Source organism: Crocodylus siamensis, chromosome 4 (assembly GCF_052110815.1).
Source record: "Crocodylus siamensis isolate JL-2025a chromosome 4, ASM5211081v1, whole genome shotgun sequence".
Lineage (NCBI taxonomy): Eukaryota > Metazoa > Chordata > Crocodylia > Crocodylidae > Crocodylus > Crocodylus siamensis.
Window position 1 is genome coordinate 114713957 of NC_143398.1, and position 26556 is coordinate 114740512.

General features: G+C 45.2%; 2 protein-coding genes across 9 annotated transcripts in view; both read left to right on the forward strand.

Moving 5' to 3' along the window:
* CACNA1C (calcium voltage-gated channel subunit alpha1 C) overlaps positions 1 to 6642 on the forward strand; it is a 665915-nt gene extending 659273 nt beyond the window's left edge. For all 7 annotated transcript variants that reach the window (XM_090043440.1, XM_090043443.1, XM_090043446.1 and 4 more), the window contains 2 exons: positions 628 to 951; positions 1240 to 6642. In XM_090043440.1, the coding sequence (XP_089899566.1) occupies positions 628 to 951; positions 1240 to 1536 (621 nt within the window). In that variant the 3' untranslated portion in view covers positions 1537 to 6642. The remainder of the gene's footprint in view (positions 1 to 627; positions 952 to 1239) is intronic.
* Positions 6643 to 11811: 5169 nt separating this feature from the next.
* IL17RA (interleukin 17 receptor A) overlaps positions 11812 to 26556 on the forward strand; it is a 48422-nt gene continuing 33677 nt past the window's right edge. For both annotated transcript variants that reach the window (XM_090043453.1, XM_090043454.1), the window contains exon 1: positions 11812 to 12071. In XM_090043453.1, coding sequence (XP_089899579.1) covers positions 11946 to 12071 — 126 coding nt within the window. In that variant the 5' untranslated portion in view covers positions 11812 to 11945. The remainder of the gene's footprint in view (positions 12072 to 26556) is intronic.

Consider the following 26556-nt stretch of genomic DNA (forward strand, 5'->3'; position numbering starts at 1 on the left):
GCAGTGATTTTAGGATGGTCTAGAGGGGGAAATTTTCATAGGCTAGATTGCAGTTAGGTGTCTATTACCTACTGTAAGTCATTAGGAGTTGGATGTCTAACTGCCCCTTGTGCTGTTGAAAATCTTCACTCTTTATGAAAAGTGTTCTGGTAACTGAGATGTGACAGTGATATTAACTGCCAGACATGATGTCCATCACCTCCTGCTCTTGTATACTGTTGACCACAGAAACTGGCATGCCTTCCTCAGGCTGGCCTAGTGGCAGGGTTATGTGAAGAAAGATTCCATCACTACAGTCTGCCCTTGTACCTATTGTATTGATAGGGGATGTTTTACCAAAACAAACTAAAACATTTGAGATTCAATTGATAAAATGTATTAGCAGGAAACATCAATACACTGGCAGATCTGAACACCCCTAAGCTTTGGAGTATTCAAAACCCATATCTAGGTCCATATTTTGCAGACAGTTACAGTTGCATCAACAATAGCTGTTCTTCCTAGAGGTCATTCCAGTTAGCTGAGGCCCCATCAAGCCCTCTTTGTACAGTTTCTGTCCTGCCTTGCCATTCAAGTGGTGCTTCTAGGAGCAGGGTTATATTATACACTTTCTCTCTCTGCCTACAGGCACTAGCTGTGGCAGGTCTGAGTCCCCTGCTCCAGAGAAGCCATTCCCCAACCATGTTCTCCCGGTTGTGTGCCACACCCCCTGCCACACCCTGTAGCCGTGGCTGGCCAGAGCAGACCATCCCAACCTTGCGGCTTGACGGAGCAGAGTCCAGTGAGAAACTCAATAGTAGCTTCCCATCGATACACTGCAGTTCTTGGTACTCCGACCGCGCCAGCTGCAGCAGCGCTAGAAGAGCCCGGCCGGTCTCTCTCACCGTCCCCAGCCAAACTGGAGGGAGCGGCAGGCAGTTCCACGGCAGTGCTGGCAGCCTTGTTGAAGCGGTAAGTCACTAAAGCCCCAAAGATGTGCCGATAGTTGCAGCAACAACTAAAAATGAGCCATCTTTACAGTCTTTATAAGGATATACTCAGTGCTACTACTGATGGCACTGCAGTGAGTAGAAGTATACATTTACCAAGCTGTAATTGGTTGGTGGCATGAATACGAATAAAGGGAGTAAAAAAGTGGCCAGATAGGGGCTGATACAGTGGTGGCATGAGATGGCTAATGATGCTAATAATAATTTTCATCTTTGTCTCCTATCCCCGGATCCCCACTTGTTTTTGAAGGTCTTGATTTCGGAAGGACTGATGCAGTTTGCTCAAGATCCAAAGTTCATTGAGGTCACAACCCAAGAGCTAGCAGATGCGTGTGACATGACGATAGAAGAGATGGAAAATGCAGCAGACAACATTCTCAATGGTAACAGCAAGCAGAGCCCCAATGGCAACCTCTTGCCTTTTGTTAACTGCAGGGACCCAGGGCAGGACAGTGCAGGAGAGGAAGAGGAAGAGGTGCAAAACCCGGATTGTAGAAAAAGTCAGGAGGAGCTCAAGGACAGCAGGATTTATATCAGCAGCCTGTAGTTGCCAGGGCTGAAGCGATGCTGGTTTTTTATTTGTTTCAATGTTCCTAATGGGTTTGTTTCAGAAGTGCCTCACTGTTCTCGTGACCTGGAGTAACCGGAACAGCGTTCTTCATTCATTTCTGTTGGGACGAGTCGCAGAGTTGGGTGGTGTAAGAGAGCTTTTCAGGAGCGAATACAACCCCAGCATATGTCCATGAAGAAAGAGTGAGAAGGAGGAGGAGGAAGAGAAGGAGGAGGAGAGCCAGCTCCCTCTTTTTTCAGTCCCCATGCAAGGAACGACAACTGCTTCCTGAATGCAAAGGAGAATCGCAGCTTCCTCTCGATGGCCCTAGCCAAAAGGACCCTGCATCAAACGGGTGTCTTTCAACTTTGCTTGTAAAAATCATTTTGCACATATTCTGTATAAGCCTCACCGTCTCCATAAAGCCAAGGCCCTTTTAATTTGGAAAGGAATGGCGGACTTCTGTTGTGGATTCCAGCACCTTGTTGGGGAGGAGGAAGCAGAAGAAGCCTTAGGGACATGAGAGGCAGATGGCAACACTGCAGATCCTTGCTGACAGAAAATGGGGAGACTCCCAGGCAGTGGTCTCTGCCAGCCAATCAGAGCTCAGGCAATCATGTCTGCCAACCAGTCAGAGCTCAGACAGCCAGCTGTGCCAACCAGTCAGAGAGTAGGGAGCAAGCTCTGTCTAGCAAAGCTGAGGCAACCTGCTCTTTTCTTAGTGAGGTGGTGATGGGCTTATGTAGATCTCTCCTTGTTTTTGCAGTTTGATATTTTCTTGAAAGCATGTTGCAATTTTTATTTTTAAGGGTTTTTTTGTTGTTGTTTTTTTTGGAGGGAGAGGGGAGAAGGGAGTGTTTACAGAGTTTTGTAATCACGTACCTTTTGTTTTGTTTTCACCTTTGCAAATGTTAAATTAGTTTAATTATGTTGTATTATTTAAACTATTTTTTCTCCATTGAAATTCGGTAGAAGTATAATGATAGAAGAGTTTTACCAACCACTATGTACACCAAGAATTTGTAATTTTATTTGATAGTAATGGAAACCTCCTTTTTTGTTGTTGTTTTATAATTTAAAGATAGTAGGCAATGCACTTGATATAGTCTTGCACATTTGAGTGATTGATTTGAATTCTTTTTAGTGCTAAGTATATTTGTGAGTGTATGAGCAACACTGAACGAGAGTGTGTGTGTAGGTGTGTGTGCGCGGGTGCGTGTTAAGTGTGTTCAGTTCTCCACTTCCTGGTTTTAACTGCAGGAGATCTGTATCTGGGGCTATTTGAATGCAAAAACAAACCACTATCTCTGCTTTTTGAAAGGGGAATCAGTAACTCTTTCCATTTTCTGTTCCACAAGATATGCAAAAACAATGCAATAATATTAATTTTAAAATACAATTATAAGTTGTGTTGGCATTAAAACTGTATAGAAAAATTCAAGGGGAAAAAAAACAAAAACGAGGAGGAGTTACGCTTTGATATATTCCGTGTGATGTTTTATTGCATTGATAATGTTTCTGTTGAAGAAACCGTAATACTTGAATTCAGGTCAGTTTCAGTATTTTTCAAATATTTTTTTAAAATGAATTGCAATTGTGCCAAGCGAATATAATGAATTGAATTAAGTTTGTTTTAAAATCACTTCTTGTATATTTTGCTGCATGTAAAGTAAATCATTTCGTATTTGAAGTGTGCCAAGCTTTACCTTTGAACTTTTAAGTGCTTTTCTACGTGTGGTTGGGGAAAGGGGTACTAAATATTTTTTTTTATTTTTTAATTTGTACAATGAACAAAGTGTACCTAATGTAACTAACTATTCTGCAATCCACTGACAGGTTGAACGTTACTGATTTTGCATATCTTGTGTTCACTTTCCTTTTTTCCTCATTCCCTTAAACATGCACGATGAATTTAATGGTAGAGAATCTTTGTTCCTGAGACCAGGACATTTTATCCAGTCTTTATCCTCTTCCCTTTTGCTGTTTCTTCCAATGCTTTTTCTCACTAGAGGGTCACAAAACCCAGGCTGATTTGGTAGATCTATTCTAGGAACAGCTGGCACCAGCAACTCTAGTAGGGGGAAAATATGTGATTTCACATTTCTTTCATTAAATCCCTAGCCTTTGATCAACAACAGTAGTTACCCAGACTAGCAAATGAAAGAGGCTTAGCTAGGTAACTCTGGCCTTGACTCATATCCCAGGATAAGTGAGGGGAGAGATTCTGGATAGTTATTCAGGACAATTGTTTGAGTACTACCCTTAGCTGTTCTGTATCTACATCAGCCAGATGAAAGAAGAAGACTCTCAGCTCAAGGCATTGACACTGAGCGATATGAACCCATAGGTTGCACTCCAGTGTGTAATCTTATCATTCTCCCCATGCCTGATTTTAAGGGTCAGGTTCCCAGTCTTACCACATTCAACCTGGCATAATTCCACTGAAGTCAGTGCCCCTGTGTCAGCTTTTTTGTCCCTCTTCTGCCTGGCACTTGTTTCTTACTAACAACAGAGGTTGTAAAACCAGGAAGGAATTGTAGGTCTCATGTCATTACTTGAGTTTTTTCCTTGGAAACAGTTTCTGTATTTGAAGTAACTTGAAATTATGTCATTTGGAATCCTAACTATCTAAAACTACCACAAGTTTTGCTTTCTCTTCACGATGGGATCACAGACTTTTAGATCAGTAATGATTAAGAAAAATTACCTGACTCAGGAAAATAAGAACCAAACCTTAACCCCTAAATTGAGCTTTTTCTGAAATTTTAAAATGTTTTCTTGGGTTTTTTTTAAATATGTATATCTCTATTTCCAGGCCTTGTGTGATGGGGACCTAAAATAGGAATAACAGAGCAGAAAACAGAATGTCAAAGGGATATTTTGGGTGGTATCAAATTCTCTGTGGTATTATAAACTGATTGGCAGCAGTTCAAAATGTCCTGGATATCTTGCAAGAAAAGGCCTCTTGTTAGGAGATTTCCAGCCTGGCTATCAAAAGAGTTTGCATTCATTTAGATAACAACATAGGATCAAAATCTGGAAGTCTTTGCTAAAGGCCTGCATAGGCAAAACGACATCCTGAAGTTAATCAGCCCACTGACCAATGTCCTAAGTTTTCTAGGTCAGTCCTAAATTTCAAGGCTGTGTCTTGGTGACCCTAGGGAATCCATGAAACAGATTTTATCCCATACTTGAAAAATTGGAGGCAGATCAGCATCAGGCAGCTTCCCATTCTGTCTGCTGAGAGGTCATATCACAGTACTGTTGGGTGCCCCAGGAATGTAGCTATCCTGCTTCCATGTCAGGAAATACCTATGGGCCACACCATGAACCAGAAGCAGCACAGCCATATTCCTCCAGGGCTGCACCACTAGCTAATTAGCTTCGAGTGTGTGTATAAGTGTGGCTGCACTAATTAGCTCTGCCTCTTAATGGAGTTAATTAGACTGCTTGCAGTGCCGCACTAAGGCAGCTAATAATTGGAACCAAAAGTGGTGTAAATTGCTTCTGGTTCTAGAGGCCTGTAGAGTGTCCTGGACTAGGGTCCTTGAAAGTTGGTTGCCTTCCTCAGATCCTGACCACTTTCCTCTATCTTTACTGGAACAGATTGTTATTGACTTCAGTAAGAATTTTGTCCTAGTAAAACCTGGCTGAATAAAAGAGCAAGTTTCTCAGGATTTGGTCCCACAGGAGTTTTGCCTATGACCTGAGTAAGGATTCAGTATTGACTTCTGAATACCTGTCTAATCCGAATCAAACCTCAAGTCCTGGTGAGGGTTTTTTTAGTGTTGAGATGTTCCAGAGAGGTAACATAGGCCCGGTGCTATGGAAGATGAAGTAGTGCTGTTCCTAGTTACCCATTTCAGAGGGGGATTCAGATGGTAGAACTCCCTAACTCATTCTCATTTTCTGGGAAGTTCAGTTCATCCGCACCACTGGGAACTGAGTGGCTCATCACTTTGGAAAAACAGGCTACTGCACTGAACAGGCCGTTATCGCTGTTAATGAGAACTGTGAATGCTCAGTAAGTTCATATCACCTCTTAGTAGCTGGCCACATGCTAGGGAAAGATGCTTATGTTGTCCACATCTTTCTGTGAAAACTGCTATACCCTCCAAGATCAGACTCTGAAAAGAGCAGGGGAAGTCCTAGTTCTCTACTGAATAACCCTCTCCTTTCTACTGATTTAAATTCTTGAGGAGAGAGGGTGTTGCAGATGAAGGTGATGCTCAGAATGAGTGGAGTTGGGACTCAAATCAAAGGTTGCTGATGCCAGCTGTGCAAGTTTCATTTTCTGTAGAGGGTGGCATCCCATTTCAGGTACTACCAACATACAGATTGCAGTGGCCTGAGCAAAGAGCTACTGCCTCCTTCCACTGGGGCAGAGTCTGGGACAAGGTAGTGGGTGAGGATAGGTTTAGGTCCTGAAGTATCCTTCCTTTCCCTGTGTATTGGTATGAATGTTAGGTACAATCACTACGCTGTGGATGGAAGCTTTAAAGAAATTAATGGCTGAGGAGTTTTGTGTAAACAAAGAGAAAGAGAAAATTATCTATCTTTGTCATTGGTGTCTGATTTGCAGCTTGATAAGAGTACACTGCAGACTAAAGACATTTCTTACAAAATGACCACCTCTTCCCTATCACTCCTGGTCATTACTCCAGGAAATACCAGGCCAGTCACACTGGATGAATTTCTTTTTTCTTCCTTATTTTGTGTGACTAACATGATGGAAAAAGCAGAACTAATGGTCCAGACCTGGAGTTTCCTTATCCACAGACCTTTTCTGCATCATCTGCCTCTTCAGTGGGATGTATGTATGATGATGATGATGCAGATGCTGCTGCTACTGCAAGGGGTCCAACCCGTTTTATTACCCTGCCCCACCGCACCCCAGTCTGGAAGGACAGCTGATGGAGCGCCATGTACAGAATCGCATCTATTTCTGCTTTGTTTTCTGACTCAAAACCCTGCCCCCTCGATGACTATGACAACAACAACAAAAAAGGGCAAATGCATTTTTTACATTTCTTGATAATTTCCAAAGCAATGTATCATTGCTTTCTTTAGACTGACACCAATATAACAGTTGTATGGGTCTCAGCCAGGCTCCTGTGTCTTTTCTGACTGAAAGTTTCAGATTGCTGTATGAAATGTATGCGCGTTTGCACACAGACATATTCCTACAAGGTGACAGAACTGCAAGCCAGTCAGGTTGCTAGCTGGCTTCTGATATGCACTTGGAGGCCTTTTGCATCTTATACGCAGATGAAAAACTATTCAGAGAGCCAGTGATGGAGCCACATTTGGACACAGCTAAGTATTTTATATATATACTGTATTGTGTGCATATATAATATAATACTCACCTGTGTCCAAATGTGGTTGCATCACTGTGGCTCACTGAAACACGTTGTGCATATATATATGCACAACGTGTTTCAGTGAGCCAGAGTGCATATATGCATATGCACAACACAGCCTCGACTATGAATGTCAGGGGGACACACTCTGTATAAGCAGTTTGAATATCAAGGGATCTTTACAGTAAATAGCCTCTGTCAGGTGGACTTGAGTCCACTTCACATAGTAGCAAGTTTTGATAAATTCAGATTGTAGTGTATACAAAGCAATGGTTCCTGTCAAACAAAGGCCCAGTTCCTCTCTCACTAGTTCTGCAACACGTCAAGACTAATTCATTTGAACCTAATGAGATTTACTGCTATAAACCATAAGTGAGGGCAGCATCAGGCCCAGAACTTTTATTTCTCTTCATTTAATTTCTTCTGTGAAGGTGCCTGATGAATATCAATTTTGAACAAGCTATTGCTGCATAGGTTTTCATTTAATTTTGTAAAATAGTTAAACTACCATGTGGTAAGGCCAGGGATCAGAGAGTTCTTAGTAGGAGTACAGTTCTGAGACTTACCCTTGGAAGCTACTTTGTTTCTGAAGATCTCAGAGTAAAACTGGCATTTTCTTCCTGCTGCAATGGGCCTGGCATGGGAGCAGGTAAGGACAGTTGCACAACAGAGAGGTGTACTGTGCTGGAAATGGACAGGTTCCAAATTCAAACAAAGAGGTTATTAGCATCATACTGAAGTGAAAATCTCTATCCATATTATTATTCAGTTGTTTGTCCAAATCCAGTCACCCTTCCCGAACCCACCTTATAAAGATTTTGCTTAACTGCTGAATCTTGAGCCTAAAGAGCAGGCCCTCTTTAGAAGTAAGCAGTTCTACCTAAAGGGTTACTTGAAAAGAGAATCATCAATAAACAAACAGATGTAGGCATCCATCTGGTTCAGCATGATCAGTGATTAACAGAAGGCAAAATCAGTAGCCCATAACCACATCACATTTCCACACAGTAGCTTCTTTATTTCATCTCACTTAAGCAGCCTGTTCTCACTTATCCTGAAGTCCATCTCACCCTTGAGCCACTGCTTTCAGTTGGTCCAGTGGCTGACTGGTTGCATCACAGGCCAAGATGGTATTCTCCCGTCACAGCCCAGAGCAAATCCGCCTTCATTCTCTGATTCACTCCCAACCTTCAAACACCCTCCTTCCAAACAGCAGTGCCCACATCCATTTTTACCAACTCACTGATGATCCAACTCTCCATTAGTTGAATCATCTCTGACACATTACCCGAAATTTTGCCCAGCCAAACAAAAATGCAAGCTCTGTCCCAAACATGCTGTAAAGTTCTCAGCATCCCAAGCTACCTGGCCTGTCTGCTCTTTTATCAGGCAGATACAGTATCCGGTGCTCTAGACTACTATTCCCTGTTCCCGAAAAGCCCTTAGCACCATGATATCTCAAAGAAGTGACAGAAAGACAGATGCAGGAGTGTCCCACTATGATAGCTTGAAAAGGGGAAGCTTTCAAGTGACTAGCAGTCAGATGTTCAATATCTCACCGAAACACATAGCAAATGCTGCATCATGAAAGAGAAACTTTTAACACTGCCTTAAAAACAAATTTAAAAATGAGGGAGTCTCCCTCCAAAGGACTGACACGTGGCAAGTCAAGGAAGAAGCCACTTTGGATGAATTCTGACTGGAGGAGACAACGTCACTTACATTCTGATCCTGCAGGACTTAAGCTAAACAGCCAGTACTTCAGTAATTAAGAACTACAGGACCAGGACTTTACAAGGAAGGAGTAGGTATTTCCTTGCCAATTTCTATTTAATGGGGATCCGATCCTGCAAGGTACTATGGCCTGCACCTCCCCATTGACTTGAGGGAAGATGTGGTTCAGCACCTCTCGGGTTCAGAGCCTTTGAACCTCATTTCCTGCTCTGACCATTAACTACACATGTTGATAAATGTACGTGTTTTGCCTTCATTTGAATTGCTCAGAGCTGTGAAATGAACTCTCCTAAGTATAACAGTCCAGAGATAAACCTCCTCTCACATACTTCCCTCCTCAACCCTGCCCACAGCATCTTCACCCAAACCCTTCCCCCCCTCCCAGTTCATCACATCTCACAATTTTATACCCAGTTTTCATGAAACCACAGAAACGCTGTTGTAAATAATGCTGTACAGTTTGTAACTGTAATGTAAGCCTGTCATCGGTGCCAGAGTCCGTCTTGCCCTCTCGCACGTTTTAAAATCAACACAAGGAAGTCAGAGTGGCCCACAAGTGAGCTAGAGGGTCATGTCGGTGTGGGACAAATGTATATTCCTGTAAGATTGCATTTTTATCTAAGGAATGATGTTATTTTAAAAATTGCTAATAAATTTCTAAACAATGTCTAGATTTGTGCAATATTGTAAATGTTATCATATCTCTTCTCATACCCCTCCCCTTAACTCAACAGTCACTAAAAAATATCAGGTTCTTATCACCCTTATTCACAAGAATGGTCCCTTTGAAGATAATGGCATTTCTCATGTGTCTCAGGGTTTGCAGAACTGTGTCCTAAATGCTGAAAGGCTATCCTGCTAAACATTAACCTAGAAACTCCAGTTACACTTTATAAGAAAATAATTAAAGTAACTACAACCCAATTATGGTTTTAAAAATGACTATAAAGGGTGACCATTGTAATTCATATTCTGGCTATAGGATTTTGCACTAGGTGTATGTATCAAAAAGATAGAATTATTGAACATTAAGCATGAAACTAATGGGGTAATGATAAATAATCCAATTATATATTTAGTGTTACAGTTATATAATTTGTGCTATCAAAAGGCATAACCGTCATGCAATCCTGTTGTAATTCCTGTGGAATAGCACTGTAATTACAATCACAATATTATAAACCATAGTGTAATTAGAAGCACTGTATTACAAAGTTGGAAAATTCTTCTCTAAAGAAAATCAGTGATTCTGCTTATACTACTTAAAAACTGCCCCTGATCTGGTACAAGCCATAGTCACTAGTGGTATTACATTGCAGAATGAAGCTGTGAGGAGTAGGAAAGGACTTAAGACTAAATTCACCATTGGCATTAGAAAATGAAATATTCTGAAATCAAAAGTCATAAAACTGGCCTTCAGCTAGAAACGTTCACTAAAAAATAAGGAGAAACCATTTTAATTTCAGATTTCATTGCAAAGCTAGCATTCAGCCCAGATTTGTGGAAAAATTCACTGATCGGGGCCTCATTTTGAGTTCAGCTGAGCCAGGTTACATTGTTTTGCAGAAGGCATATCGGGTAGGCAGTTTTACTACAAAACCAAGGCTGAATGCATTTCAGTTCAAGGATGAATGCATGTAGCCCTAAAACTCAAACGTGAAACCTGTGGGGGACGGTTCAAATACAGTGCATCAGAATCAAATAAAAAAACTTACACAGAGCCACTGAGAGTTACTCCCTACTCTGGGAGATATAATATATTAATCTGCACTTTCGTGCCGTCTTCCCATTGTGGAATTAGAAGCATCTTAAACATTAATGTGTCTGGCTTCACAGCACCTCTGTCACCGTTTGTTGGCAGGGCCCAGAGGAGTAATGACTCCACTGGTCATACATGAAGTTAGTGATCCATTAGGCTGTGTCTACATGTTGCAGTATGGCAACATTGCTACAGTGCTCTGCTTAAGTCCTTTTGGAAGTACTAAAGTATGGTGCAGTTTACTGTACCATGCACATAGCGCATGGTTAGATTTTGCTGTTACATAACTGTAGCAGCAGCACACTATACCAGGGGAGCATGCTGCTACAGCAACATAGCTGCCAACAATGTGTAGACCCGCGTGATTGCTACACCAGTGTAGCGTGCTGTACGGTGACATAGCTCACTGTGTAGCTGCCTCCTTAGTATAAAGCCTGGGCCTGACATTTTAGTCCACGTGCTTGAGCCACAAGCCTGTCCTTCCCCATCAGGAATGCAACACAGAAACCCGCAAAGTGAAACCAGATGCAAGGAGTGGGTGTGCTAGTGCCCACCACTCCGCAGCCACTATCAGAAGACTCCAGGACAAGGCCAGTGGCAGGCCAGGCATGACATTAGCAGTGTTGAAAAGCAAGGCCCTGCTTTCCACTCGGAGGGACTCCGATAGGCAATGTATTATCCTGGTCCAGAGCAAACAGCAAAACAAACAGGTCTGTTGGGTTTGGATCGTGTGGGCTCTTTCCTGCTCTCTTTAGTCTTTCTGGCTTCATGGCCAGATCTGGCAGGCAGGCCTGGCAGGTTGGGAAGATTGCGCTGAGTGGAGAGCCAGCATCCTCCAGGGAATCCCAGCAAATGAGAGTTGGGAGGGACCTCAGGAGGTCATCTAGTCCAACCCCCTGCTCAAAGCAGAGCTGTCCCCAGCTAGATCATCCCAGCCAAGGCTTTATCTACCTGGTCTTAAACCCCAAGGATGAAGATACCTCTCTGGCTAACCTGCCCCAGTACTTCCCGACTCTCCTCATGAGAAAGTTTTTCTGACATCTACCCTAGCCCCTCTTGCGGCAACTCAAGACCATTGCCCCCTGTTCTGCCACCCCAAAGGGAGAAACGGGGAACGGCCATGAGCCGCGCGCCGCCGGTCGCACGTGCGCGGGAGCCGTTGGCCGTTAGAGGCCGAGGCCGGCCCCGGCCCCGGCCCCGGGGCCCCGGGAATGAATTATCGCACATTTTGAGCACTTTTTCTATTGCTGACCGTACAAATACGCTCACTATCATACACCGACCAGCACAGGCCACCACCCGAGCCACGGGCAGCTCTGACAGGAGACACACATGCGCAGAGCAAACCAAGCGAGACACCTCCCCCCCAGCCCGGCACCTCCCACCCGTCCATTACGGGCAGGCCCCGCCCCTGTCCCTTATGCCACGGGCCCCGCCCTTCCTCCCAGGTGCGCGTAGGCCCCGCCCTTTCCCCGTCGGGGCCCGCCCCCGGGCCAGGTCGGCGGGCGGAAGCGGCAGCGGCTGTAGCTGCAGTGGCTGTGGCCGTGGGCATGGGGCGCGCGGCGGGGCCGGCGCGGGGCCTCGTGCTGCTGCTCGCGCTCCTCGTGCAGGCGCCGGCGGCCCCTGCGTTGCGGCTGCTGCTCGGCTCTGCGCCGCCCTTCACCTGCTCGCAGCCGGTAAGAGCCTCCGGGCGGGGGCGGGTGCGCCGTGCCCGGCCGGGCAGCCCCTCGCGTCCCCTCTGCCCCCGCCAAACACAAGCTTATTCCGGGTTCCACCCCCCCCCTCCAAAAAAAAGTAAGCCAAAACCGGGGGCCTTTCCTTTATCTTAAAATCCCGAGTGAGGAAGCAGCCAGGGGGTCCCAGCCGCCGACGTACCCGCAGGAGCTGACCTGGGGTTGCCACGGGAAAGGCTGGCCAGGCTGGCTTACCTGCTGAGCCCAGAGGCTTCAAATGGAAAGCACTGCAGGGGTCTTTCGGTGCCCCTTGCAGGATGAAAACAGCACTGGGAGTGTTTGGTAGGGGAAATTAAGAGCTGGTGTTTTCTAAGGGGTGCCTCGAGTCTGTCCAGGGGAGTCAAAAGGTTAGACGGTGGGTTAACAAAGTGTGGTTTGGATAGGGACGATCCTGCCTGGGCCAGAGGGTGGGCTAGAGCAGCATTTCTCAACTCATGGGTTACAAGAATATGTGGAAGGGGCACAAACAAACTTTAAAAATGGATTCTCCTTTAAAGGAGAAAAACATGGTAAACTGCAGCTCTTCCCTTGCAGGCTGGCAGAGCTTCAGCCTGCGAGGGGCTGCTTGGGGGCCCCCCTTTGCCCCACCCACGGGGGCTGGGGGTAGTGGGTTGGGAATGAGGGCCACTGGGTGAGGACTGGCCATTGCGGTTTACAAATGGGTCCTGGTACATAAAGGTTGAGAACCACTGGACTAGATCTGTGGAGGCCCCTGCCTCCCCTCCCCTCCTGGTTCTAAGATTTCAACAGAGCCTTGTTTTTTCTGAGTTTGGATGCCATGACCTAGGATTTTTTATTTTTTTCTTTTCTTAATCAGAAGCATAGGTTTATGTGGGTAACTCATCTTAAAGAACCAAAACTGACAGTATTCAGCTAGGCAGTGCCTGGGACTAGGGGAGCCTGGGCTGGCATTAGGTAATGTCTCTGAAATGGCACATTTTGTTGAGCAGAAATATGATACACAGCACATTTGAGCGTCACTGCTTGAATGGAAAATGCCCTGGGATACTTTACAACGATATTTGAAAAGGTTTCCCACCTAAATGGATCTTTGTTGCCAGTCCCTCTGTTTTCCCTCTGTATGATACCTGCCAAGCTCTGTGTTTCCTTGATAGCATTGTTTCATCTCTCTCTACATTTATCTTTTGAGCAATGTTAGAAAGCACAATGAAATACCTTGATGTGTCTTTCTCAACCAAGGGCATACATTTGGGTTTTTCTACAGTCCTGGGTGTTGACCGTGGTTGATCTGACACATGCTTCATATACAACTGAATTATTGTAAGGATAAGCCAAAACGTAAATACTGTATGTGAGAATGTGTCTAGTGAGATGGTTGCTGCTGGAAGCCAGGCCCATCACTGCCATCTGTTCAGAACAAGCGAGGCAGGGCCCTGTTGTAAGTTGAGGTTTACCAAGCTTTTGGGCAGGATGCGATTCTTTGCTAATAACTGCAGTTGAGTAACCTCTTGAGTAAGGGTTATTACCTTTGTCTTTTTTCTGTTACTTCTGCAGAGCAAAGCAAGGCTGCAATTAAATAAGTCTCTTTGGCTACAAACAGATGGTGCATTTATCCTGGGATAAACCATTTTATCCTGGAGCAAAGTGTGGTTGTACAGACAGATCTGTGTCTGTCCTGAGTTAAATCCTAAAAAAGTTTCACAGTTAAGAAGTACTGGCCAGCTATCCTGGGATACTACAAAGGACATCTGTACAGCTATTCCAGAATTGCGTCAGTAAATCAATGGCAGAAAAGCAGAACTACATTCAACCACTCACTAAACCTAATTAGAAGAGTGATGTGTACATGTGGCAGTTCCAGGATATTTTGTTCTGGGACAGACCCAAGCACATCTTATCCAAGGACAAGTGCAACATCCGTTCATAGCTTTGCAGCTATGTTCTAATGACTTTACAAACAGGTCTAAAATTTTCTTTTTGTGCAACTACTTGGAAAGAAGGTAAAATAAAAAAAATTAGGGCCTGAACCCATCACACGTACCCATCACACAGGTCTGAACATGAAGAGTGGACATGGGGCATCAACCTCTTTACTGGTGTGACTTACTGGAACTCAGTACAGAATTACTTGGGTGGGAGGGAAGGAAGCAACAGTAAAAACACTGATGTAGAGACATGCATGTATAGTTATTCCAGGGTAACATTGCTGAGTGCAAACAAACTATTGTGGGTCCCCTGTCACCTAATGAAGTATCATGACAGCTACTCCAGTATAATCAGCTGTCTGTCTTCTCTGGATTCTGGTATAGTTTAGAGTTGTGTACAAAACTGATTTACATTATATCCATGTTAACATGTCAAGTATTCAGGCCCTGAGCGACAGAGCTAGTATATTAAGAGACTTGATCAAAGATCTGCCAGCCTGGAGTGGAACATGCATCTTTTTCAACTTGACTGTTCCCACCTTCCCTAGAAAATTCTCTGTATTTAGAGAAGCAGGGTGCTTTTTGGAGGGACCAACTGTATAGTTGGGAGAGCTGTTAGACAAGCTTTCAGACACAAAGCGCCCTTTTTCAGGACAGTTTCAAGAAAAAACACTTCAGGTCTGAAAGCTTGTTCAACATCTCTTCCAACTAGAGTTGGTTCAATAAAAGATATCACCAAAACAACCTTGCTTCTTGCATGTTTCTTGGGCCATCACAGCTACAACAATCCAACTCTGTATTTAGGTCAGTTTGAAATGTCTGTGGACAAATAAGTGGGGAAAAAGTGATCTTTAAGGTCAATGGTATTTTAAAAGACCTTCAGTGGTTTGTTTTCTCTCACTGCAGACTCCACCCTGGGTGAAGGGCAGGAAGAAGTTTGGTTTTTTTAAATCCAGATCGGTTTAACCATTAGAATATGAAAGTGCTGAACAAGTAAAGTGATCTCTGGTGCTATTCCTTTCTCTCTCCCCTTATAAGAGACACAAATCCCTTCCATCTCTTACTTCCCTGCTCCTCTTACTCTGTCTGCCCTTTCTTTACAAATCCCAGCTGCTGACTGCCATGGCTCCCTTCTGAGGTCTGTGAGCATGCACTCACAGCTGGCTCCCTGACACCTGAAGACTCCAGGCCCACTAGTTTATACACCCAAACTTCTGTTATTAAAGATAATAATAGATACCCCCAGTAAATAGTTAATGTTTTAAAGAAGGGCCATGAGCCAGATTAAACCCATGGAGCCACTTTATCTCATCCACTGGGCTATAAGAGGGCACTAGAAGTTAGGCCCTGTGGCACATGGCAGTTATCAGCAAGCTTGGCTCACCATGACCAGACCCAGCCCTACCCCATGCTGTTACTGCTGCCAGGCCCTCTGGCATCCCTGCCTTCTGCCATTTCTGCAACAAGACCTGGATAGGTTACAGGAGTGGGCTGACATAAACAGGATGTGTTTCAATACTGACAACTGCAGGGTGCTGCACTTAGGCAGTAGAAACCAGCAGCACACTTATAGAATGGGAAACTCCCTTCTTGAGAGCATGGAGGCAGAAAGGGATCTTGGAGTCATTACTGACTCCAAGATGAACATGGGCCGACAATGCGAGGTCACGGTTGGCAGGGCTAACTGAACCTTGTCGTGCATCCACAGGTGCATCTCAAGTAGAGCCAGGGAGGTGATCCTCCCCCTCTATGTGACGCTGGTCAGGCCACAGTTGGAGTACTGCGTCCAGTTCTGTGCGCCCCATTTCAGGATGGATGTGGACAACATTGAAAGGGTCCAGAGCAGGGCCGCCCGCATGATCCAGGGACTAGAGGGCAGACCCTACATTGAAAGACTGCAGGACCTAAACCTATTCAGCCTTCACAAGAGAAGGCTAAGGGGGGACCTGGTGACTGTCTATAAACTCACTAGGAGGGACCAGAACGGTTTAGGGGAGACACTGTTTCCCCTAGCACCCCCTGGCATGACAAGGAACAATGGACACAAGTTATTAGAGTAGATTTAGATTAGACATCCGCAAGAACTACTTCCCAGTTAGGGCGGCTAGGAGCTGGAACCAACTTCCTAGGGAAGTGGTGCTGGCTCCTACCCCGGGGATCTTTAAGAAGAGGCTTGATGACTACCTGGCTGGAATCATTTGAGTCCAGCCTTTTCTCCCGCCCAGGCGGGGGGTCAGACTTGAAGATCTACAAGGTCCCTTCCGACCCTACTTCTATGATTCTGTGATTTCTGGACCCTGTACCACCTCTGTCCCCTCTGCTGCCAGTGGGCCCTGCATCACCCCAACCCCTCATTACTGCTGGACCCTGAACCGCCTCTGTTCCCTCCCCCGCAAAAACCTGTACGCCTGCCACTGTGGTAGCCACTGTGGCAACCTTCATGACCCAAGTTGGATCTGGCTTGGAAGGAGCCCTGTGATCTGTCCCAGAGCGCCAGATGACTTTGACACCCTTGTCCCAGAGGTTAACTTGCACAATTCAGTGAGGAATTAGGAAAGGAGGAGTCTCACCAATGAGTAAAGAGGACACTGAAAGACTGACGTAACCACACAGGTCAGAACTCTATTAGCCAATTGATATGAATGAATTCTAACACCGTTTGGTTGGTTGATGCCTGGATTTTCATCAACTTTGTCTCCCAAGCTGTGTGGCGATGTAGTATAAGGAAGATGTTAGCAAGTACACAAGCTTCTGCTGTTCACTCAGCCTAAGGTGTAGCCAGAAGCCTCCACCCACCCACCCCAGACATGCATTTGCAGACTGACAAAGTACATACTTGGTCACCTAAACCTTTTCCACAGGTTTTTCAACAAACCTTTTTTTTAAAAATCTGCATTGGTTTCCAGGATATAAAGAAAGAAAGCCTACTAATCATATTTAAGGAACAGATAGAATAGTGTTGGCATCCTTTTGTCTGTGAGAGATGGTAGATATTGCAGCCTATGACGTAGATGGACTGGATTATTCAGTCACCCAAGACACTGCACACCAAGTTTGCATGATCTGTGGCAGTGGTTGCAAATGTGTCACGGGTGGGTAGTTTGGGAGCTGCTTTCTTTCTGTGGATTCTTTTCTCTTCAAGAAAAACAGAGTAGAGTGTATTAAGAAATATAAGTGGGCTCTTTAGACATAGTTGTAAAATTGCATACATAAATACAGAAACACTGTCTGTCTATCCTGTTTGGAAAACTTCTCTTTCATCCCCTTCTTTGCCAGTCTCTGCATAGCTTCAGAGAGCATGCAGTTGGCACCCTTCCCAGTAGCCAACAGCATCAGAGGCAGAGTTTCAAAAGAGAAACCGTAGCTCAGGAAAGTTGATGACACCCACTTCCTTTTTACAACTGCACGGAGGCCTTGGTTGCTGATTGTCTGAGCAGGCTGGTACAGTCAGGAGTGACTTGTTCCTTCAGAGCCTGATCCAATCAGGCTGTTCTCTAGATACAGAGGCAGGAACAGGAAGTGTTATTTCATAGACAGTAGGGCTAGAAGGGACCTTGGAAGATCATAGAGTCCAGCCCCCTGCCCCCAGGAGCAGGAAGTCAGCAAGGGTCATAGGATCCCAGCAAGATAAACATCCATAAAATATGTTACACAACTGTAAGAATCACAGCTATAGACTTAAGCTGTTGACACAGGAGGCAAAGGTATATGAGAAAAATAAAATTATTAAAATTTACAGCAATGATTTAATGAGTCCGCTATTCCAGTTCTGTGCTGAAATTCCCCAGTAATAACCTGGGAAGCTTCTTCTAGAAAGGATTTAAACACAGTGCAGTAGTGTGGGTGGAGATCAGGGTCTCTACTCCCAGTCTGCTCTCAAAAAAACTGATCATAGGGGTTAAATGCTTCTCACTGATGTCTGTGTTTACAAGCTGGGTCTTTGCTTCTATAACTTAGAATCTTAGAGATGTAGGGCTTGAAGGAGCCTCCCTAAGTCATCTAGTCCAATCCCCCACCTCAGCCAGGATCATCCCCATCCAAACCATCCTGCATTGTCTAACCTCTTAGCAAAACTACGAAGTCAACCCTGACACAACACAAGACATGACACCCTAACGTGCCACAGGAAAAGCAGGGAGACCCTGGTGGCAAACATCCTGCTTCTGTAAAAGGTTGCTAGTATATGCTCAAGAAATTCTACTAAAAAGGAAGGCAAAAACTCCCACAGTCCATATCAATCTGATCTTGAAGAAAAATTCCTTCTTGACCCCAAATATGGCAGTTGGTCTGACCCTGAGCATAGGGGCAAGACCCTCCACCCAAACTAACTTTTATAACAAGGTGTGGCTTTTGAAGCTCTAGTGGGACAAAGTTGCATAAGCCCTGGTGACTTCAACTGGTTGGGAAGATATGTAGTATACATTAGAAATCTGTGTCCAATTTTGCCTTGGAAAAAGGAGAAGACTTGCAGGATGCTTTCAGAACCTGCTATGACACAAAAAAGTGATCATAGTACATGGGGCAGGAGGAGAGTCTCTAAAGAGAGATGCTAGGCAAATGATACTTCTGCTTTGGCCTTGGCTAGATTCTCTCTTCCCTTTCTCTGCTTGCTTATATTTTGTTATGGATCATGATAGCCAACCAGAAGAAACTGTCATAACTGGGACTGGTCAAAATAGTTTCAGTCATGCTTGCCAACAAAAAAAAAAGTTTTTGGTGGTGTTGTTTTTTAAGCAAACTGATCAAGTTTTCGTTTTTGACAAAGTCTGAGTCGTTTGCAAAATTTCTGACTTGTTTTGCAAAAAATATTTCAGGTCTTTAGTTTCAAAACTACAAAAAAATCACTAAGAACAGTTTCCAAGAGCCAGTTTTCAGTTTTATTTGTAAAAAATATATATATTTCTATAAATGAAAAATTCAGAATTTCTTGTGAAAATCATTTGCTTTTTGACCTGCTCTAAAACAGCTCTTTATAAACAGTTACTTGTGTAATGTTTACGGGGCTCATTGATCTGTTGGTTTTGTGTAATAAGTGATTAGGAAAAGGAAACAGCAGTAGCTTATGAGCAGGTTGGGCTGCAGCAGCAGAAGCACATGAGGCAGCTCACCAAGAACATACGCATCCTGCCTACAGGTGAGATGTAAATCCTACAAGCCTGGAACCTGTCCCTTTTTGCAGCAGACTCCCTTGCAGTTGCTGGGAAATACAGACCTCCCATAGGCTGCATTTGTACAGTTTCCCATTATACACAGCCCAGTGTCTTAGATCTAAGGCATCAAGGGTAAAATATACAGGAAAAAAATGTGAACGCAGACATTCTTTTTAGCAAGTGATTGACTTGCCCCTATCATCACTGCGCCAGTGAAAGTGGCCTCCAGCATCTCCTTGCACTCTCATTTATTTGTTGTTTTTCAAGTCTGACATGGGGTTAGGGGAGGAGACGACCCACCTTGTCAATGTAGGCTAAGACAGGAGCTCTGTCAATCTTAAATGTATTCCCAAATCTGCCTTCAAATCACAGGTCACATACACAGCTGTATTATCCATAACTACAGGCACATAGTATCCCCAAGAAGCTGATGGCTGTACTAATTTGCAAAGATCCTGTGTGAGTGTTGAAATTTGTTTACATGGATTGCGTTAAAGGGAAGATGATAAAACTTTCCTGTGAGAGCAGTCTAACTCGGGTCACTTCCTTCATATCATATAATACACAGAATCTGAACTTACTGGTTGTTTGGCATTCATAAAGGTTTCACTGTTACCTGTCTGTGGGGTGTGGAAACCATGTGCTGGTGATAGATTCCAGAGGCCAGATGCAGCTTTGTGTACCTAGGTCAGTGCCTGGCCTGATGGATGTTGCTTCTCACCTGCAAAGCCTGCTGCTTTCCTGTGTGACTGGGAAATTTAAATCTCCTCTATGGACTGGACTCTTAAATGATGTTTAGATGTATAGGGCTAGGAATGTTTTCAGTGGAATTAATTTGTATTGCATAGTATCTGCAGGTCCAGTTGAAGTCTCCTTGTGCCAGACATTCATGGTTTCATAGTGCTTAGGGTCGGAAGGGACCTAATAATATCATCAGGAATGGGTGCCTTGGTCATATCACCCCAGCCAAATATCTGTCCAGCCTTCTCTTGAAGACCCCCAAGGTAGGAGAGAGGACTGCCTCACTTGGGAGCCCATTCCAGAGCCTGGCAGCCCTAACTGTAAAGTAATGCCTCCTGATGTCCAGCCTGAACCTTCTCTCTAACAGTTTGTGGCTGTTATTCCTAGTAACCCTGGGTGGTACCCAGGGGAACAGAGCCTCCCCCAAGTCTCACTGCCCCCCTCAGTGAGTTTGTAAACAGCCACCAGATCCCCTGTCAGCCTTCTCTTGTGGAGGCTGAATAGGTTCAGGCCCTTTAGCCTCTTCTTGTAGGGCCTGCCCCACTGCCCCTTGACCATCCAAGTGGCCCTCCTCTGGCCCCTCTCAATGCTAGCCACATCCCTCTTGAAGTGCAGCGCCCAGAACTGGATGCAGTACTCCTACTGTGGCCTGACCAATGCCACATAGAGGGGAAGGTTCACCTCCCTGGACCTGCTTGTGATGCATCTGTAGATGCACGACAAAGTGCAGTTACCTTTACTGACCGCTTCCTCGCATTAGGCAACAGTAACTCCAAGATCCCTTTCTGCCACTGTGTTGACAAGAAGGGTGTTTCCCAGCCTGTAGGTGTGTTGCTGGTTCCTTCTCCCTAGATGCAGCACCTTGTACTTTTCAGCATTGAATTCCATCCTATTCTTATCTGCCCACCTCTGTAACATCTCTAGATGTAGCTGGATTCTATCCCTCCCTTCCAGCATGCCTACCTCACCCCACATCTTTGTGTCATCAGCAAATTTGGACAGTGTGCATTTGAAACCCATATCCAGATGGCTGATAAATATGTTGCAAAGTACAGGCCCCAGGACTGAGCCCTAGGGGACTCCACTGTCCACATCCCTCCAGGTCAAAAACAACCTGTCCACAACCACCCTCTGGGTGCGACCATCTAGCCACTTTGCCACCCATCTGACTGTGTAGGCATCAGTGCCACAGTCACCAAGTTTTTTGAAGAGAATGTGGTGGGAAACCACATCAAAGACCTTCTTAAAGTCCAGGAAGATGACATCCACCCCAACACCCTCGTCCAGGGACTTTGTGACCTGATCATAAAATGAAACCAGGTTAGTCGGGTAGGACCTGCCCTCAGTGAACCCATGTTGGTTGCCCCTGAGCATTACCTCCCCTGCAGGGCCCTTGCAGATGTGCTCCTTGATAATTTTCTCAAATATCTTCCCAAGGACCAAGGTAACTGGCCTATAATTGCCAGCGTCCTCCTTTCTCCCCTTCTTGTAAATGTGGACCACATTGGCCCTTTTCCAATCCTCTGGTACCTGGCCAGTGCCCCACAAGTGCTCGTAGAGCCGTGTCAGGGGCCCCGCTATGATCCCTGCCAATTCCCTCAGCACCCTTGGGTGAAGAGCATCTGGACCTACTAATTTAAACACGTCCAGCCCCTCCAAAAGTTCCCTAACTAGGTTGTCCCTGACCCTAGGCATGGCATTGCCTCCTCTGGGTCTGTCTGCAGTTCTAGTGGGGGAAATGTCCTGGTCCCTGTTCAGGAATATGGAGGCAAAGAATTCATTAAAGAGGTCAGCTTTTTCATTTGCTGCAATCACTAGATTGCCAAAGCCCATCCTGTAGGTGTTACACAAATTGCCAATTGATCAAATCACGAGCAAGACTTTATAAAGGGGGATAAGGCAAGGTGCCATATTTATTGATTACATGAGTTAGACATAGAGATTCGAACACACCATTCATACAAACGCACACAAATCATCATATACATCATTACACACAGGCATACACATACACAAAACAACCACTTCATCCATACATACACCAGATATAGTTACCAGCAATAGTTGCTCAATATCAGCCCAGGGTGGCCAACCTGGGCTTATTGAGTAGATGGTGATGATTTGAAGATAACAGCTGGAGCGGGGTGAACAGATGTATCTGTGCTCTGATGAAACAGCGGTAGAGAAAGAGACTCACCCCAACTTGGCATCTTCAAAGTGTTCTTTTATAGGGATTGGCATCCTGTGTTTTAGTGCTTTGGGGTTTTTCCATACCTAGCTTGTTTTTGCGGTTGTTCTTCTTTTGTCTTTAGCTTATCTTAGCCTTAGAGTGTTTTTGTTGCCCGTCTGACAGAATTTCTTCTTCTGTTATCTCCTTTGTGGCCTTGAGCTTCAAAGGGATTCTTCAGCTATTTGTTAGTTAGTTACTGGCTGATAACTTGCATTTGGTGCCTTGTCGCTTACATAAACAGTTAAATCTTCTTCTCCCATCTCTATGCCATTCTCTCACCATTCACCCTTTTACACACACTCATACATAAAGCCTATACAGAGTTCATTCACTTTGTCAAGCAGAAGGATACAAAATGGAGTTTTCAAGTTGCTTACAGGACAAGATTAACATGGTTATATTTTACTATTATTACTCTCTCTGTTAACATCAACTACATTAGTTCAGTTCATGCTACATAGGGGCTCCACGTTACCTGGTGCCGCTGCCTTACTTCCTAAGTATTTGAAAAAGGACTTTTTATCATCCTTAATTCTGATGGCTAGCCCTAGCTCCATCTCAACCTTGGCCTTCCTAACCACCTCCCTACAGTCTCGAGCAATGGAGATGTAATCCTCCTTGGTGATAGCTCCTTGCTTCCACTGTTTGTACACCTCCATTTTGCCCGTCTTGGACTCCCATCTCATTGAAGCTCCAAGACACCAGTGCCTCGCCTACTAACCTTCTTAGCTTACAGAAGTCAGCCCTCCTGAAGTCGAGGACCTCTGCCTTGCTGCGTGCTTTCACCACCCTGCACCAGATAGTAAATTCCAGTAGGTGATGATCATGTGTCACCCAGGTGGTCAAGTACCCGTAGACCCCTCACCAGGTCATCGCCTGTAGCAAGGACCAAGTCCAGCAAGGCATTTCCCCTGGTGGGACTATGAACCTCCTAGGTTAGATGGAGGTCCTGTATCCTGGCTAGGAACCTACGTGAGTGGTTGGACCTGGCTGAGTGCTCCTCCCAGCAGATGTCTGGGTAGTTTAGGTCACCCATGACAACCACATCCCTTGACTTTACAGTCTCTGTGAGCTGACCTGAGAATTCCAGGTCTAGCTCGTCCCCCTGGTGAGGCGGTCTGTAGTAGACACCCACTATCAAGTCCCTTTCCCCATGCCCCCCTTACATTCTTACCCAGAGTGCCTCATTTTGCCCCTCCTCTGACCCCATCTAGATCATTGAGGACATGTATAGCACTACACCCCCGCCTCTTTTCCCTGCTCTGTCTCGCCTATACAGCCTGTATCCCTGGATGTCCACTGCCCAGTCATGGGTAGAATCCCACCAGGTTTCTGTGAACCCCACTAAGTCTGGATTTTTTGCTAGCTAGCAGGAGGGCAAGTTCCTTGTGCTTATTCCCCATGCTTTGAGCATTTGTGTAGAGGCCTTCGAGGCCTCCTGTAGGTGCCTATGCCACCTCCTTGTTCCTAAGTCTGACCTGGCCCCTGTCACTTACCTGGGTACTACCTGCACGCTTCATTTGGCTTGACGGTGAAGCGTCCTTGTATTCGTCTGCATCCCTGTCCCCCGGCGAACCTAGTTTAAAGCTCACTGTGCGAGATCAGCCAGCTTGGAAGAAAAAATGCGCTTACCTTTTGGGGAGAGATGACGCCTGTCCTGCCCAAGCATGTCCTCTGTGCGGAAATGTGGATCATGGTCCAAGAACCCAAGGCCTGCCTGATAACGCTGTTACAGTAAACATTGTTACAGTTACTGTTACAGTTTACCACTGTAAACATATGTTCACGTGCAGAGAAATGGTGCAGTCCTCAAGTTCAACTGTTACAGTGCATTTGGGATTATATGCACCATTTTTGTCTGCTTTGCAGAAGCAACTGAAGTAGCGCCAACCCTGGGATAAAATGATGGAAAGCACCATTTATATAGACTGCAGTACATTAACGTAGGCAGGCAGGGTTCTTTGTGTAGATGTGATATCTTTTATTAAACCAGCTGAGTAGTTGGAAAAAAGTTCTTTGCAAGCTTTTGGGAGCAATCACCCTTTTTCAGGTGTAGGGAGTCTCTGGTATTCCATTCAAGGTTTTCCAAACTATTTATGCACAGTACCACTTAAAAATTCCTTTTCTTGCTTTCCTTGATGAGTAACTTTGCAACAGTAGGATTGTTCCTGTTCAAAATGCAAAGTCTTTCATTTGTTCAGCCTACATGTAGCTGACAAAGGTGCAGAATGTATGGTAGCAAAAGGTGATTTCAGAGGCAGAAGCTGTCTGACAGACATGGCATACAGATCTGTGGCCCGTCGCGGTTTCATAGATTTCTAAGGTCAGAAAGGACCTATTAGATCATTGAGTCCAACCCCCTGCTCTGGGCAGGTGCTTGTCTGATCTCCTTTGGTAGGGGAAAACACCACCTCCCTTGGAAGCCCATTCCATATTTTGGCAACCTTCACAGTAAAGAATTTCTTCCTGATGTCTGATCTGAATCTACTCTTTCAGTTTATTGCCGTTGTTTCTAGTAACCCCAACGGGCGCCCTGGTAAACGGAGTCTCCCCTGTTCCCTGCTGCCCACCCACCCCGATGAGTTTGTAGACAGCCACGAGATCACCTCTCAACCTTCTATTGTGGAGGATGAAGAGATTCAGGTCCCTCAATCCGTCTTCATAGGATTTTACCCACAGGCCCTCGACTATACAAGTAGCCATCCTCTGGACTGTTTCCAGGTTATCCACATCCCTCCTGAAGTGCAGTGCCCAAAGATGAATTATTGAGGTCCAGCAGCTTTCAGGTGTTTAGATGCCCAATTGATTTAATTTCAGTCTAAAGGGTAGTAAAAGGAGATAAGATGCATGCTGGTCTCCTGGAGGTCTAGTGCAAGTGTGCTGTTGTTTCCATGGCCACAGAGTTTGCGGGCTATTTCCTGATCTATTGCAATGTGTTTATCTCCCTGCCTGATTTCTGTGATTCACTTTTCTGTCCTGTGTCATCCTCTGTTGTCTGACAGCCAGGAGGCCATCACCACTCGCTGGCATAAGAATGGTTCTTACAGGTAGGGTAGACTATTATTAAGTTATCTACATACCACTGTGTGATCAGCAAGGATTCTGGTTTTCTCTGATTAAAAAATTGCTACCCCACCCACAGCCCCAGACTCCCAGGCCTGCCGCAGGGGTCCCCCAGCTGCCAGGGACCCAAGTCTGCAGCTCCCTGCCCCCAACAGCAGACAGCTGCAGCAGAAGCAGCATGGGGCCGGCTCCCCACACTACTGCTGCCTGCTGAGGTGGGGCCAGGGCCAGTTCCTGGCACCCCCCAGGGCTGCCAGAGGGGCCCCTAGCCCCTGCAAGCCCCACTTATCTTAGGCTCCAGGAGCAAAGAGCGAAGCTGAACTGAGTGGAGCTGTGACTGACAGGCTCAGCCCTGACCTTCCCCCTTCCCCTCTAGGCAGGGCTGGGGGTTTCCTGCCCTGTTTACAAACAGCTTTTGCAGGCTGGAGCTCAACCAGCCTGCAGAGCTCTTTGCAAAAGAGAAATCTAAAAGGAGAAATCTGCATTTTCTTGGATAAAAAGGGGATATCCATTGTTTTCTCTGTTTTTCCATGGGAAACAGAAAACAAAAATCCCTGGTGATCAGACAGGCTGAGAAGCGTCAAGCTCTTCTAGCAAACTCACTATAGTTATGCCTGACTGGGCCCAACTTTAATCTACCCAGATAGGTAAACAAAGATCTATTGTATAATGGATGAAGAGGTCAGTGTGTGTTGGAAAGCGTGTGTGGGGGGGAGGGAGGTGTACATGCACTAGGAAGCAGGCCAGTTGAGCACCAAGGATGGGATGGATTGAGGTCCAAAAGTAGGGCATGTCTACTACTCCAGTTGTGGTTGTGGCTGCTGTAGCAGTAATAACATTCCCAGCAACATGTTTCTGTTTGAGATTAAAAAGTAAGCTTGTATAACTACAGTCAAGAACCCAGCAGAAATCTGGTGTGCTCGAGACTGTGCTTCATGTCAAAAACTGCAATTTCAGTGGAGGTAAATTTCACCCTTGTCCAAATCCCTGTCCACCAGTTGAATGGTACTGGATGAACCTAGATATTGGTGCCATGCATACAGCTGTTTGAAAGATTGCTCTTTAGCTGTGAAATCTCTCAAATGGTTTTGCCTTAGGTGACTGATTCTGTGGGAGAAGGATCTAAGTCTAACGTGCTGGCTTGGTTTTCAGAGGCTGATAGTTGTACATCAGCTGTCTTCCCTGTGCCTTATCTGCTGGGTAGAATTAATGTTTAAATGAAAGCAGATGGTTTTGTCTTTTGTGTAAATAACTTGCCACCAATTATACAGGTACTTTATGGAACATGGTTTACAATAATTACTGATGATCTGAAAATGTTGAAGTCCTGAATGATTTCATCTGATTCAAAGCTGTCC